The 14729-nt window shown below is 42.9% G+C and overlaps 1 protein-coding gene across 5 annotated transcripts in view; it reads right to left on the bottom strand.

Annotated features, from left to right (window-relative positions):
- The window catches only part of MAP7 (microtubule associated protein 7), a 167144-nt gene that overhangs the window by 129530 nt on the left and 22885 nt on the right, over window positions 1-14729 (bottom strand). For 3 of the 5 annotated variants that reach the window (XM_079939825.1, XM_079939821.1, XM_079939820.1), the window contains exon 1: window positions 13418-13739. The exons of the other annotated variants lie outside the window; for them this stretch is intronic. In XM_079939825.1, the coding sequence (XP_079795951.1) occupies window positions 13418-13550 (133 nt within the window). In that variant the 5' untranslated portion in view covers window positions 13551-13739. Of the gene's footprint in view, window positions 1-13417; window positions 13740-14729 lie in introns of those variants that run through there. 5 annotated transcript variants of the gene reach the window in all.

Genomic DNA, 14729 nt, shown 5'->3' on the forward strand with positions numbered 1-14729 from the left:
GCAGGGCGGGGAACCCCACAAACAATGCCATTATTTAAAAAAATCTACATTAGCCAATGTCTGATTTTGCTAATTAAAACCAAATACCATGTTCATACCTATCCAACTGGCAAAAATCAAAATGGCCTACTAAATCCAGTCTAAGTGAGGATATGCGGAAATGTGACTCTCATATACTGTAGGTGGACTTAATGCTGATAAAATTGTTTAGGAAAGCAGTTTGGCATGTGAAAATGCACATATCATTTCCAGGAATCTACAGAGAAACTTTTGCATATGCCCAAGGAGAAGTTTATAAATGGTTATTATAGCATGATTTGTAGTAGAGACAAGGCAAAAAACACAAAATTCTCATCAACTTCTCCATCGGTCAGTTGGGGAATAGTACACTGCAGTAAAGTCACATTAGAGAATTAAACTGTGGTAAAGTCACATTACAGAATTCTACTCAGCAGTTAAAACAAATTATATTGATCGTTTTTGGATAGCTCTTTCAAAATTTGAGTGAGGGGAAAAGTACGAGGTAGCAAACTGATACATTAATATGATTTATATAGATTTAAATACACGCACAATATTTATAGATATATACATGTAGTAAAAGTACAGAAACAGACTGGAAGAGTGCATGTTATTTCCCTGAAGGGGAAAAGGGAGGCAGGGAGCAGAAGACGACAGGACCATGGAAGGATGCACAGGAAACTATGACATTAGCTATAATACTTAATTTATATTTCCCCAAATTATGTATTTTAATATAAAACATTTAAATATTTTTTAAATGGTCTGGGATGGGTACCTGGATATTTATTATGTAAACTTACAACGACATGTAAGGTGAAAATGAGTTGGGCCGCCAAGCCAACAAGTAGTATCTTCCTGAGTATTGTTCTAAGAAAAATGCATTACATTTTGAAACACACTTTAGTGTCCTCATTTTTGTGCAGCTGACAGGAGAGCACTGAATGGCTAACAATGTTGTCATCAAGGTAATTGTCAAGGATAGCGAGTTTCAATAAAAATATTTGCTATAGGTATACATTCACTAGGTATCTGACATTATTTTCAAGTTATTAAAAAACCAAACGTAGAAGAAAAATCATCTTTAATTATATAATTAATTATCGGAGCAGATGCAACCTTGTTTTGACTGGTTCCGAGTCTCCCAAAATTTAAGAGTCTTAGCAGAAATGCTGGTTTCTCAGAACTATTAAGATAAAGCCATCGGGACTTCCCTGGTGGCGCAGTGATTAAGAATCCACCTGCCGGGCTTCTCTCGTGGTGCAGTGGTTGAGAATCTGCCTGCCAATGCAGGGGACACGGGTTCAAGCCCTGGTCTGGGAAGATCCCACATGCCGCGGAGCAACTAGGCCCGTGAGCCACAACTACTGAGCCTGCGCGTCTGGAGCCTGTGCTGCGCAACAAGAGAGGCCGCGATAGTGAGAGGCCCGCGCACCACGATGAAGCGTGGCCCCCGCTTGCCACAACTAGAGAAAGCCCTCGCACAGAAACGAAGACCCAACACAGCCAAAAGTAAATAAATACGTAAAATTAAAAAGTAACTGTACCATTTAAAAAAAAAAAAAAAGAATCCACCTGCCAATGCAGGGGACATGGGTTCAAGCCCTGGTCCGGGAAGATCCCACATGCCGCGGAGCAACTAAGCCTGTGTGCCACAACTACTGAAGCCTGCACGCCTAGAGCCCATGCTCCACAACAAGAGAAGCTCTACAATGAGAAGCTCGTACACCGCAATGAAGAGTAGCCCCCGCTCACCACAACTAGAGAAAGCCCGCATGCAGCAATGAAGACCCAACACAGCCAAAAATAATTAACTAACTTAAAAAAAAAAAAGATAAAGCCATCGAACTAAGAAAAATTTCCAAATAACCTTCGCGGCCACTCACCTGCCAGCGTATTAGTGCCAGGCACAGTTACGAGCACGTTTGACACATTATCCCACTTAATCCTTAATAACTCTATGAGAAAGGTGTCACTATTATCCCTGGTTTTTAGATGAAGCAAGTAGTCACAATATTAAGTCCCCTGCTGAAGTATACAGTTCAGAGGGGGCAAAACTGGCTCCAGAGTCCAAGCTATTAATCCTACACTGTGTTGCCTCCAAGAGAACATGACGACACAGCTCAGACGTGAGCGACCAACATTTGAGCAGCATTCAACTGCTCAATTCAACATTTACTTTAACATACAATCCCCAATTTAAAATTTCAGAGATGCTTCTAGGACACTGACACCTGACTAGCTCATTGTACCAGTCAGAATATTTGGTTTTCACCAGGGACTGCATTATCAAAGACCTGTCACACCACTGGAAATAGGAAGCATCCCTGCAGATGTAAGAAGGATCTCTCCATCAGCATCTGTAAAAGGAAATTAATTCTGCTCCACCTTTTGACGGACTGCAGTTCGAGAATGCTGAATTTCAGCACCAGCATATCCTGCCACCCTAACTATCCTAAGCTATGAACTGACCCATATTCTTGCTATGGCTTCATACAGGGATGCCTGCATTCTTTCAATCAACATCCTAGAAGAATGAACACTAAGCCTCAGGGCCACAGGGGTGGAAACAGACAATGCTAAACGCTACAGATTTGTCCAGGATGAACTATTAATCATAGCCCAAGACGGTTTTATTATTTATTTTTTCTACTTTAACTTTCACACTAAAACATCACAGTAAAGCGTTAAAATAAAATATGCTAGAGGGGGCTTCCCCGGTGGCGCAGTGGTTGAGAGTCCGCCTGCCGATGAAGGGGACGCAGGTTCGTACCTCGGTCCGAGAGGATCCCACATGCCACGGAGCGGCTGGGCCCGTGAGCCATGGCCCCTGAGCCTGCGCGTCCGGAGCATGTGCTCTGCAACGGGAGGGGCCACAACAGTGAGAGGCCCACGTTCCGCAAAAAAAGAAAAGAAAAGAAAAGAAAAATATGCTAGAGGAAAACTGATAGCCACATATTCAGCCAAGAAATGTCCTATTACCTAGAGTCATTAATCTTGGGGGAAAAAAAAATCAATCTACGACACTAGAAATGACTAGGTAGACCGCCACTGCAATGGTTATGAGAGTACGTCAGAAGAAAGGAATTCAAGAAACACTAAAAGCCCTGAATTAAAATTTGCTTATTTTATTGATGTACAGTTGATTTACAATGCTGTGTTAATTTCTGGTATATAGCAAATTGATTCCGTTTTATATATATATATATATATATATACACACATTCTTTTTCATATTCTTTTCCATTATGGTTTATCACAGGATAAAACGCTTTGCTTCTTAACAAATGACCTGCAATAGTATGGCCTCATTCTTTACCCTTGTCCTCTCGAAGTAATAAGGCATAGACCAGTGATTGTATTAACTTGCTCACGAGGGACCTACAGTTGTAATGATCCACAAGAAATGACCAAGAAATCCTCAGATGTGGCCTGGAACATTCAATTTATTTTCCTCTTACATATATAATGTAATGCCTCACCAAAAAATCATGCTGCTGGCCACATGGCTGAGTCATCCTTTGACACTCGGGATTTAGTTAAATCCAATGTTGGTGGGCAACAGCCCTTTTAAACTTTACCTTCTTCCTTCTTCAAAATCATATCAAATGAGGGGACTTCCCTGGCAGTCCAGTGGTTAAGAGTCTGTGCTTCCACTGCAGCGGGCACGGGTCTAATCACTGGTCAGGGAACTAAGATACCACATGCCGTGCGGTGCGGCCAAAAAAAAAAAAAAAAAATCAAATGAAAACAGAAGTTCCTTCTTCTTTTTTCTATTATTGAGTTTTAATCAGAATAATACAAGCTATATGCCTTTCTACTTACTTTCTCCCTCTATTCAAGACAGTAAATTATGATGTAGAAGCTAACATATTCACAGCAAAGTGGCAGAAAATGTTAGATGTTAAGAGTGAGAGGTAGAGTGGATGAGACACGGGGTGAATACCAGCTGTGATGTGATTTGACTAAAACGATTGTCCAGCAGCAATAAGGGCTCATCTGATGCTGAGAGAACAGGAAGGTGGAACAGACCTGAGCACTTTCACATAGCAGTCGGTAGCCCTAAAGAAGAAGAGGCCATTCAAGGATACTCAGCCGGCAAAGAAGGCCCAGGCATCATTGCAAGTGCATCGTTGAAATGGTTACCCATGAGTCCCAGGCTTGAAAAGAAGGCAAGTGAGCTGGAAGGGTACTAATAACTGTAAGGACACAGAGGGCTCGGGAGCGTAGGGGTCATGCAGGTGGTGACGGGTTTGGAAGGTGTGAGGCTGTGTGTCAGGTAGAAGGATGAGCTCACATATCTGGAAAAACCACATTGTCTAGCATCGGGTAGGCACAAAATCAGTGTTTGCTGAATCTGAAGTTCGTGGGTGCCTAGGGGAATTTCTGAGTTCATGATATTGTAGGTGGAGCGGTAACAAGTCCCAGCATAGACTTACACTGCTGGCTGGTTAGCTAAACGGAGTGAACTGAAGGCCATGGAACAAAGTAGATGTCCATGTCATTGCAACTTGTGGCAGTGGAGTGAAGATGGCTTTGAAGTCACCTGAATTGTGAGATAATGTAAAGTTGATTGATGACTGGAAGCATTGACTCAAGTGGCCAGTTTGGAATTGCATTCATAATTCATGCTGGGGTTAATATAACTGTATTCTAGACTACTAGATGGGTAAAGGGAAGCTATAGGGTAATGCACACCACCAAGCAAGAATTAGGAGAAAGGTTTACTGTAGTGTCACAGAAGAATCAGCAGTAACAAAATTGTTAAAAAAAAAAAAAAAAAGAGATACTGAAGCAAGTCAGGGTAAAAACCCAGAGCGCGGAGGTTTTGAATCCAAACGTCTCAGTTGCTACTTTGCATCTTCATATGTTGCTGACCGAAAGGTCTGCACCAGGAACCATCTACCCACAAAGAATCTGTTTTTCTGGGTCTTGCGGGGGCGGGGGGAAGGATGATGCAGACATGATTTATTTTTATAATAATAAAAGAGAGGCATAAAAGGATATTTCTGAGGACGGCTTAATGAGATGCACCAAAATGGGTCGGGGACCAGCAGGCACATGACTAGGAACACACCGGACTGCTAAGTTAACAGAGGCTCTGGTCTCTGAGATGTTTCCTGCTCCACAAAGGAGCAGGCACGAGCCGTAGACACTACTTGTCAAAAAGCTCAGGGAGGGTTTAAGTCAATGATGATTTGTTTCTTATGTCATTTCCCCCCGGCTTGCAACTTAGGCTTACAGTCATGATAGTGAATTTCAATTGTTCCAAAGTAAGGTAAATGCTTTCAACACTTCAAACGTGGCAATAATGAGTATATACTGCAAACTAAAATGAATTATTTTATGATGAGCTTTTGGCAGGTCAAGGAAAGATGATGGTAGAAGGTGCTTCTGGAATGGTTTTACACTGGAATTTGGTCCAAGTTAGCCACTGCAATAGCTGCAGACTCAGTCACAACTCTTAGTTGCCCTAGCAGAAAAGTAACAGGTCATTCTGCATGAAGGCTAGTGGACAAACGTCTTTAATACGAAGTCACTGTCTTATCACCAGGCAGGGTGATAATTGATCTGTTATCTCTGTTTGCCAGATTCAAAGCCAAGTCCTGGACCTCGGAATGTTCCGAGGCCTGAACAGACAGTCTCTCCCAGCTGTGCTCCCTCATTTTCTCTGGCTGGTGGTGCCAGTGTGTCAATCTCTAATCAGTCATGTGACAAATAGTTAGGGATCTTCAACTATGTACTAGGCCTTGTACAGGTGCTAGGGATACAGTATAAATGAAACAGTTACACTCACTGCCTGCTCAGAGCTTAGTCTAGTTGCGGAGACAGACATTAAACAACTACTTGGCAAACAATCTACAATTTGGTTGGAGCGAGAAAGGACAAGTCCCAGATCCTGCGAGAGCCTAGCACACAGGACCTCACCTGATCTCTTAAGGAAATGACATTTAAACTGAAGGACAGAAACTTCCCTGGTGGCACAGTGGTTAAGACTCCGAGCTCCCAATGCAGGGGGCCTGGGTTCGATCCCTGGTCAGGGAACTAGATCTGACATGCATGCCACAACTAAGAGTTCTCATGCCACAACTAAGGAGCCCTCAAGTCACAACTAGGGAGCACACCTGTCACAACTAAGCCCTGGCACAACCAAATAAATATTTTTTAAAAATTAAAAAAATAGGGCTTCCCTGGTGGCGCAGTTGTTGAGAGTCTGCCTGCCAATGCAGGGGACACGGGTTCATGCCCCGGTCTGGGAAGATCCCACATGCTGCGGAGCAGCTGGGCCTGTGAGCTGTGGCCGCTGAGCCTACGCGTCCGGAGCCTGTGCTCCACAACGGGAGAGGCCACAACAGTGAGAGGCCCGCATACCGCAAAAAAAAATAAATAAAATAAAAAAATAAACTGAAGGACAAGCAGGAGTCAACCAGGTATCGCGAAGTGGAGGGGGGAGGAGAAGCAGAAGCCACAACAGGTAGAGAAGAGGGCTCTGCCTCAACGCACAAAGACCCACCAGCAAGTGCATTTAGTAACAGCAGCCGTAACATCCAACTAGTGCTTTCACCAAACGTTCGCCACACTTACTGCCGACTGACTAGTGAACGAAACAAGACTACCACAGAGAAATAAAAGTATTAAAATAAAAGCAACCTAGAACAAGTCTTGCTACTGAAAATACGCATATAGGAAAAGAAAAACGACACACATAAAGCTGACAGCCCCACATGTGAGTTTCTACAACCTAAGTCACTGGTAAAAACCTGCCCACAAGTCTAGGACATTTCCATCAAGCAATTCACACACACACACACACACACACACACACACACATTGGAAGGAAAAATAAATAAAACTGCCAGTTATAAGGAAAAATTTTCCTTTTGATTGGTTTCCATGACGGCAGAGGATCATTGCTATTGTTGCCTTGAACGAGGCAGACCGGGAGCTTTCCACTGATCCTGATGAAGAAGGGGTACACACCCTCTTAATTGTATTTGAAATAATAAATGATCTGACATAATGGCAATTTACTTCCTTCACTTAACATGACAAAATTACAGGGTATCGCGATGAGTAATCTACCTAACATGTGGTATATCTGATCCACGTGAATAAACACAGGACAGTGATCCAGTCACATATGCCTATTGTGGGAGAGGGACTAAAAAGGCCTCAGAGAGGCAGGCCTCCTGGAAACTTTTCACAAGCAAGTTAAAAGGTAGGAGATTAGACTAGAGAAAATCTCTTTCTGATAGAGACTGATGAGGGTGCCAGAAAAGACAAGCATGATGGTCTTTTCGCTAGGCCATTCCCCCAAGAGAACATGTTGGTAGAAGTTACCAGAAAATGTGGGACATATGACTACAAATTACCATTTCTGTAACTCTCATTTAATGAGCCCCATTTATTTCCCAGAGAGTGTGCTAAGTATTGTACTTATGTCATCTCTAATCCTCACCACCACCTACGACTATCATTTTCTTTAACACCTTTATTAGAGTATAATTGCTTTACAATGGTGTGTTAGTTTCTGCTTTATGACAAAGTGAATCAGCTATACATATGCATATATCCCCATATCTCTTCCCTCTTGCGTCTCCCTCCCGCACTCCCTATCCCACCCCTCTAGGTGGTCACAAAGCACCGAGCTGCTCTCCCTGTGCTATGCGGCTGCTTCCCACTAGCTAGCTATTTCACATTTGGCAGTATACATAAGTGTGACTATCATTTTAATAATTTCACTTTACAGCTGAGTAACTGAGGGTTGGAAATAACGAGGTTAAATAAAAGTAACTTACCTATTTTCACACTTGATCAAAACTGTGAAAATAATTTGCCTTGGTCTATACTCCTAAGCTCCATTCTCATTTCACATCCCACATTGGACCTAGGATGGTAAATTCTTTGGAATCTGGGCAAAATCTGTTAGAATTCTCTCTCTAACAAATCAATGCTGGGCATATAGTCTTAAAAATAGGACTTGCACCTTATAGTCAGCAAAGATGTTCAGTGGTGCTCTGGGAATTATTTCAAACACAAGGTCTTACATCCACTTGTGATACACTTTGGGCCTTTGTATCTGGATCTGAAGTATAAGGGGGTATGACTTGCCTTTTGAAGCTGGCAAATCTAGAACATAAACCTAACACACAGAGGGTCTGACATAAACGGGGCTCTTTCTAAAAGCTTATAAAATCTGAGAATTAAGATGGACTCTCTCAAAATTACCTCTGCTGCTGTGAAGGTATTAGTTTCTGCTAAAAATCTGGTCAAGGTGCCTGCAAGTAACCTGGAAAATTTTTGGTAGCAAAGGATTAAAGTTGCTCCTTGAAACATGCTGATGTTAGTGGAAATGGATACTCAAGTCAACCTTCCAATAAATAAGGTCTAAGATTTATCAGCTGGGAGATCCCCACCAAATATGTGTTTACGCTTCCTATGGTTGGAGCAGTCAGCTAAATTTTAGCCCCACTGATAACAGCTCTTGAAACAGGCACCCAATTTTTAAGCCTATTAGTTTTATAGAGCAAAACAAATTCCATTATATGTAGTACCTCACTGTACCAAAAAAACGTGGTTAGGTACAGGTTAAGTTGTGTTCCACTAGTACGCAGTGATCCATATGTTAATTTCTACTTCTAGAACACAGAATACCTGAAAGACAGCTACTTACTCACAGATATTTATGAGAATCCAGTGTGTGCAAGCCATACATTGGATGTTGTGATCCTTGTTCCTGAGATCCTCTGTTCTTTTTTAGAAAATATAAATGCTTCGAATAAAACATTGTATTTAGGGTCTTTTAAGAAATACAAGTTATACCAATCAACTAAGATTTTCTCCTCATAATAGAGATCTTTGATATTATTGTTCTTCTAACCTATACTTTTGCCTCACTTGCTGCAAAATTCTATGGTTAAAACCTTTTGCCTAGTCTTGAAATGGCACAAATAAGGACACTGGGAACTGGACAAGGATCCAAGTCCTACGGAACAAAAGAGGAAAAGAAACGAGGAAGTGTGAGAATGACTCTTGAGTGGCATCCACACTTCGTAACACTCCTCCTTGAAAAGAAAAAGACTCAGGACTTAACAAAGAGGACATTACAAAGAGGGGCTAGATCACCACCTACCCAACAGGAATATAAACGGTAAATGGTACATTGTATTTCATTTGGAAACTTTAACTGGCAGAAATTCTACCTTTACAGTGGGTAAGTTAAAAGAAGAGGAGTCACTGCAGGCTCCATCAATACACATTTTAACCCAATGCGGGGGGTGGGGGGGAGGGAGAACATAGTCTGTCAGAACGACTGTGTCCTGATTTCAAGGAGAAATGTTTATTTCTTTACATTCTAACCTGCAATTAGCTAACAAAAGGGGCAGAAGGCATTAACCTAGTTATTAACAAAGTAGTCAATTGATTCCACCTTGTAAACATATACTTTCATTTTGTTCAAAGAAAATGATGAATACTATGATGGAAAACAACAGAACAGCAGAATCCCTAGTACACGATTAGACAAACGCAGTGTGGTAGAGAATAATACAATTGACACATCAGACACATCCAAACATAGCACTGTCTCTTTCAAAGTAGTTACCTTGGAAGGACAATTCTAATACCATCAACACTTCTTAAAATTCCTATGTTAGTAAGACCTTTAAGAACCAGAGAAAATTATTTCTGAATGTTAAATTCACCTCCATTCAATAGCTTTCCCTGCACTCTACAAAGTACTTATGAAGAGGAGTAGTCCTGGCCCTTAAGCAGCTTACAGTCTAGAAAAGGGCATGGACGTATGCAGAGATAATTTCATTACCCTGTCAACCCTTCCTCTGATTTCAGTTTATATTCTTGCATTATTTGTACATACCTATCTTCTCCTACTAGACAGTTAAACACTTCTGAGAGCAGAAACCATGTCAATTATCTTTGCATCACTTCCACAATGCCCAGCAGAGTAATCTGCACAGAGCACTTAACAAATATTGGTTTAGGGAGAAAATGTCATATTACTTAATAATCACACTGTACTCAGCAAAACTCATCATAAGGCAGGTTTGCCTTGACACCTATTCAATGGCATTTAGTCACTGCAATACCTAAACAATCTCTCCTAAGCAAGTTACACAGTCAGCATTACACTGAGGCTTGGGTTCCGAGGTATAAGAGCAATAGCATACGCCCAGCTCACTCTCAATTACTAAGTGTTATACGTCAATAATAACCAGGCATGTAAAACATTCATATTGCTACTGATCACATGGGAGAGAAATCTCTCCTTTGATAGTTGATCTAGTCTACCAGCTAACCAAACTACTGTCTGACCCCATCAGGCAATTTTGAAGCCACCGTTGGGAGTCCAGATGGTAAATGACATTTTCCTTCCCACTGAGTTCATTATGATGGTTTTCTAACAGTAGAGTACCTGGAAAGATGCTACTGTCATTAACCCAGGGTAATCCCGGATAGCAGCATTTAGCTTACTCAATTTAGATAGCAAGCTTCTCTATTCCTGGTAATGATAGAACAAAGATACTAAGCATGAAAACCAGGTTTGAGACACGGTTAGGTGATTAGACCATGGAGTGAGCAGGAAAAAACCCCAAATTTTTGATTGCTTATCTCAATAGTCAGACATAAAAGATAACCTGTATGTCATCCAGCTATGATGCTTTGGAAATAATTTAGAAAATAGGAGTTCATTAAAAGTTGCAAAAGATGGTATAGGCAACTAGTGACTGGTAAGAATAACAGAGCAGGCAATGACATCTAAGTGGAAAAGGGAAAATGAAATTGTCTGAAAATCCAGGTTAATGTGCTACCTTGCAGAGAACAGGCTGTCTGCTAGACGATGCCCTTCTTAATAACCTCATTCATTTCAGGACCGACCATATCTGGCAGCAGGAAGCAGTCAAGGATGGACAAAGCAAAGAGGACACAAATTCCGAAAGTCACAGCTCTATGGACTAGAACTGTGTTGTCCAATAAAGTAGCCACTAGCCACATGTGGCTATACTTAAATTTAACTGAAAGTAATTAAAATTTTAAAAATCAGTTTGCCAGGTATAACAGCCATATTGCAAGTGCTCCTAGCCACGTGGGGCTAGTGGTTATCATACTGGACAAGTGCAGACGCAGAATATTTCCATCACTGTCCTGATGTACAAAGCTAGACTTGAAAGTGAGCATTCCTATTGCTCCTATAGACCTGATGAGAAATTCAGAATCAAAGCCAATAGTCTTCACCATCAAGAATATTAGAGGGGCTTCCCTGGTGACACAGTGGTTGAGAGTCCGCCTGCCGATGTGGGGGACACAGGTTCTTGCCCCGGTCCGGGAAGATCCCACGTGCCGCGTCTGGGCCCCGTGAGCCATGGCCGCTGAGCCTGAGTGTCCGGAGCCTGTGCTCCGCAAAGGGAGAGGCCACAACAGTGAGAGGCCCGCGTACCACAAAAAAAAAAAAAAAAAAAAAAGAATATTAGAGATACCCAAGGTGCTTTATCTGCTTATTTTATTGAATGTGTCCATAAATTAGAGACATTTGGGGATATACAGAAAGTCTGGATATCCTTATCAGCACAGGGCTTTTTTCCCCTACTCTTCCGCCTCCGCCCCCCTGCCCTTGGTGTGGGGAAAGGTAGAAAAAGCAAAATGGTAGGGGATCATAAAACTCCTTGATTTAAGTCTTTTATCCAAGGAGTTGCATAAACTGTCAAAACCAAACAGATTTTTAGAAGCACCGACTCCCCCCAGCCCTCTTTCCTTAAAAAAAAAAAAAAAAAAAAAAAAGCTAGAGGCAACTGAAAAGAACCTTTCAGAGATAGAAGAGGAATTCAAGAGAATTACTAAGGACAAAATGGATGGCTATCCTAAATTACTGTTCCAGGACACCCAAGGAAAAAGTGCCTCAAATCAAGAACAATATTTCCAAAACTACACAGTGGCCAGGATTCAACAAATCCACATTAATTTTAAAAGTTACCAAGTCCTAGGAGGCCAAATGATTTGCTACTAACAATTTAAAGTATTGAGTTCTCATCAAGAGAACACCCTGGTTCAACATCTAATTCATAGGCAAATAAAAGAATCGCCTAAGTCACCTTCCAGTTAGAGCATCAACAGATGCCTGAGGTGGGTTGGTCCTCAGACAGAAGCAATGTCTGACAGTAAAATAAAATCAACTACAGTAATAAGATTCTACTTATTAGAACTTCCCTGTATACAGTCTTTTCAAAATGAAGTAAAAATATACTTTTGGATTTAAACTAGAGAGTTTCAATTATATTTAATAAAAGCAAACAGATACACTACAGAACCAGGAGAGAGAGAGAGACAGTCATCTTCAGACACTGCATTCTATGTAAACACTCATTCTATCATTGCTCAAATATTTGCTTGCTACTTTGCCATGCTACTGCTCTGTGCCACACTGAGGAAAATGGGATCTCTCAGTGATAGAACAATTTGAATGTGAGCTAAAATGTAATCAGCACGTTGGCAGCAACAAAACTGATAACCTATCAGCTTAAGAACAGCTCATATGTATTTTGGGAAGGGGGTTGCAAGAATCCGGATACTGGAAAACTTAAAATGTAAGCCTTAAAGCCCTTCTTCAAAAATGCATGACGTTGCTGATCATTGCAGCCCTGGCAGGGTGGCCATGAGACAGCGCTAAAGATGATGCAGTACATGGGGACCAGAGAAGCCGGCGAGCTGCTGCTGGATTTCACCCTCATGAAAGGACAGCACATGAAACGGTCCTCTCCTTCCTGTAGCCAGCCCATCTCCACCTCTATACAGATGTAGCAGAGTTGCCATCAGAAGTTATAAAACCTCACGGTCCCCTCCCTGCTCCCCAGCTTTTCCCCCCACAGTCGTGCTCAGTGTTTGTTTTCCTCCTCTCTCAGCACTTCAAAATAGAAAAGGGGGTAATATCTTGACCCACTGCCCATGGAAAGGCTGCACTCTTAGGTCACTCTATCCAACTCATCCCTCTTGAGGAACTCACCTCATTAAACAGAAATCACCTGATGCACCTATGGAAGGTGAGGAGAGGTTCATTTAAACCTTGATACCTCATATTCCCTCCTCCTGATGAGGACAGCCATTGGCAACTGTTTAAGTGAAGATTAAAGCTCTCTAGGCCAAGAAAGCAGCCTGGGTCAAAAAGGCAGCTGATCTGAAAGCTACCAAATCTGCAAAATCTGTTCCCCGTTTCATGCACACACAGCCCTACAGAGTGTATAAATACCACCAGCAAACGGTGCTAGGAGATCACCAGCACTCCACGCAGTGTGTACCCCGAGCATAGTTGAGAAAATGTGTTACAGAGAGCGTGGGAAACGGGGGCTGTCTCCGGCTCTGACCAAAGGGTAGGGCTAATGCATACCTTTTGGTCTTCTGGAATTCCCATTCTTTTGCTGTTCATCTTCCTCATTAATGGTGAATAAACCAAGGGGGACTGGCCTTGCATGGGTCTTCTTCAGTCTCTCTTGTCGGAAAGCTGTAGCTGATCCAGGCATACCGCTGCTACTTGTTTTTTAATTATTAGTACATCAAAACTATATGCTTATATAATTGCAGCTCCCAGGAAGCTGCTAGTTTCTAAGCTGCCGGTTCATTTGAGCACTTGTAATAGATCCCCTATGGGTAAACAGTGTGCAAACAGCTGACAGATACTACCAGCCTCTTGGCAACTGAGGCCCCACAGTTCCCCCTCACCTAGCAGCACCCCGCCTCCTCTGCAAGCCCCCTCCCACTTACCCCTCACAGGCACATGTGCTGGCTCAAGCTCGCTCACACACACACACACACACACACACACACACTCTGTCTCTCTGTCTCTCTCCTTCCAGAAAGGCACGCAGGTCGGATGCTTCCCCCCACTGCCTAACCTGCTCAATCAGATCCCAGCTTCTCCCTCCTGCTGCGGCACCTTTTCCCAATCTTCTTTTCCTGCTACGGCGCAGTAAAATATTCAGCACACACAGCACAGAAGGGAAAATAGGAGATGCTGCCGTTAACAGTTGCCCTGACAACCCTGACTTATCCTAATCAAGGAGGGCTGGGAGCGGCTCCATCTCCCCGGTGGAGCCGCCAGCCTGCCGGGATGCTGGTCCTGGGAACTTGCCAGCAGAGGGTTACAGCGTGAGGCGAGCAGCCCAGCCGCTGGGCAGCTCCCTCTTCCAGTCGGCGGCCGGAGTAGCAGGAGGGGTGGAAAATGCAGTTTTGCTTGCACAGGCAGCAGTGGACCCCAGCTGGGAGAAAGGGGCTCAAGGCAAGACGGCGTTTTCTTCTTTTGGGGGGCCAGGTTTTCCATCGTGATAATGATTGCGAGCCCCTGGATAAATGAAGGCATGGCTGGTACCCCACAGCTCGCTTCACACTCAGTAACACATCCCAGTTTCCCTGACATTCTTACAACCCCAGAGTCTGTATAAACGCAGGCTTGGTGGCAACTGTCCTGAGGACCAGTGCGGCCCTGTACCCAAGACCCTCCAGGGAAGAGAACTGTGCCTGTTCTCACAGAGACCACAATCTGGAATACCCCTTCTGCAAGTCTAGCCGAAAGGACAGAAATGAGACACTACGATCCTCCAATGGGAAAAAAGCTGCCTTGATTATATCCAGCAAACTCCCCCCAGTGCCCACTGCTCTGGGCGAGTCCCTAACAGCAATGCTGAGCAAGTCTCAACACTTGA

The sequence above is a fragment of the Stenella coeruleoalba genome (genome assembly GCF_951394435.1).
Source record: "Stenella coeruleoalba genome assembly, chromosome: 12".
Taxonomy (NCBI): Eukaryota; Metazoa; Chordata; class Mammalia; order Artiodactyla; family Delphinidae; genus Stenella; species Stenella coeruleoalba.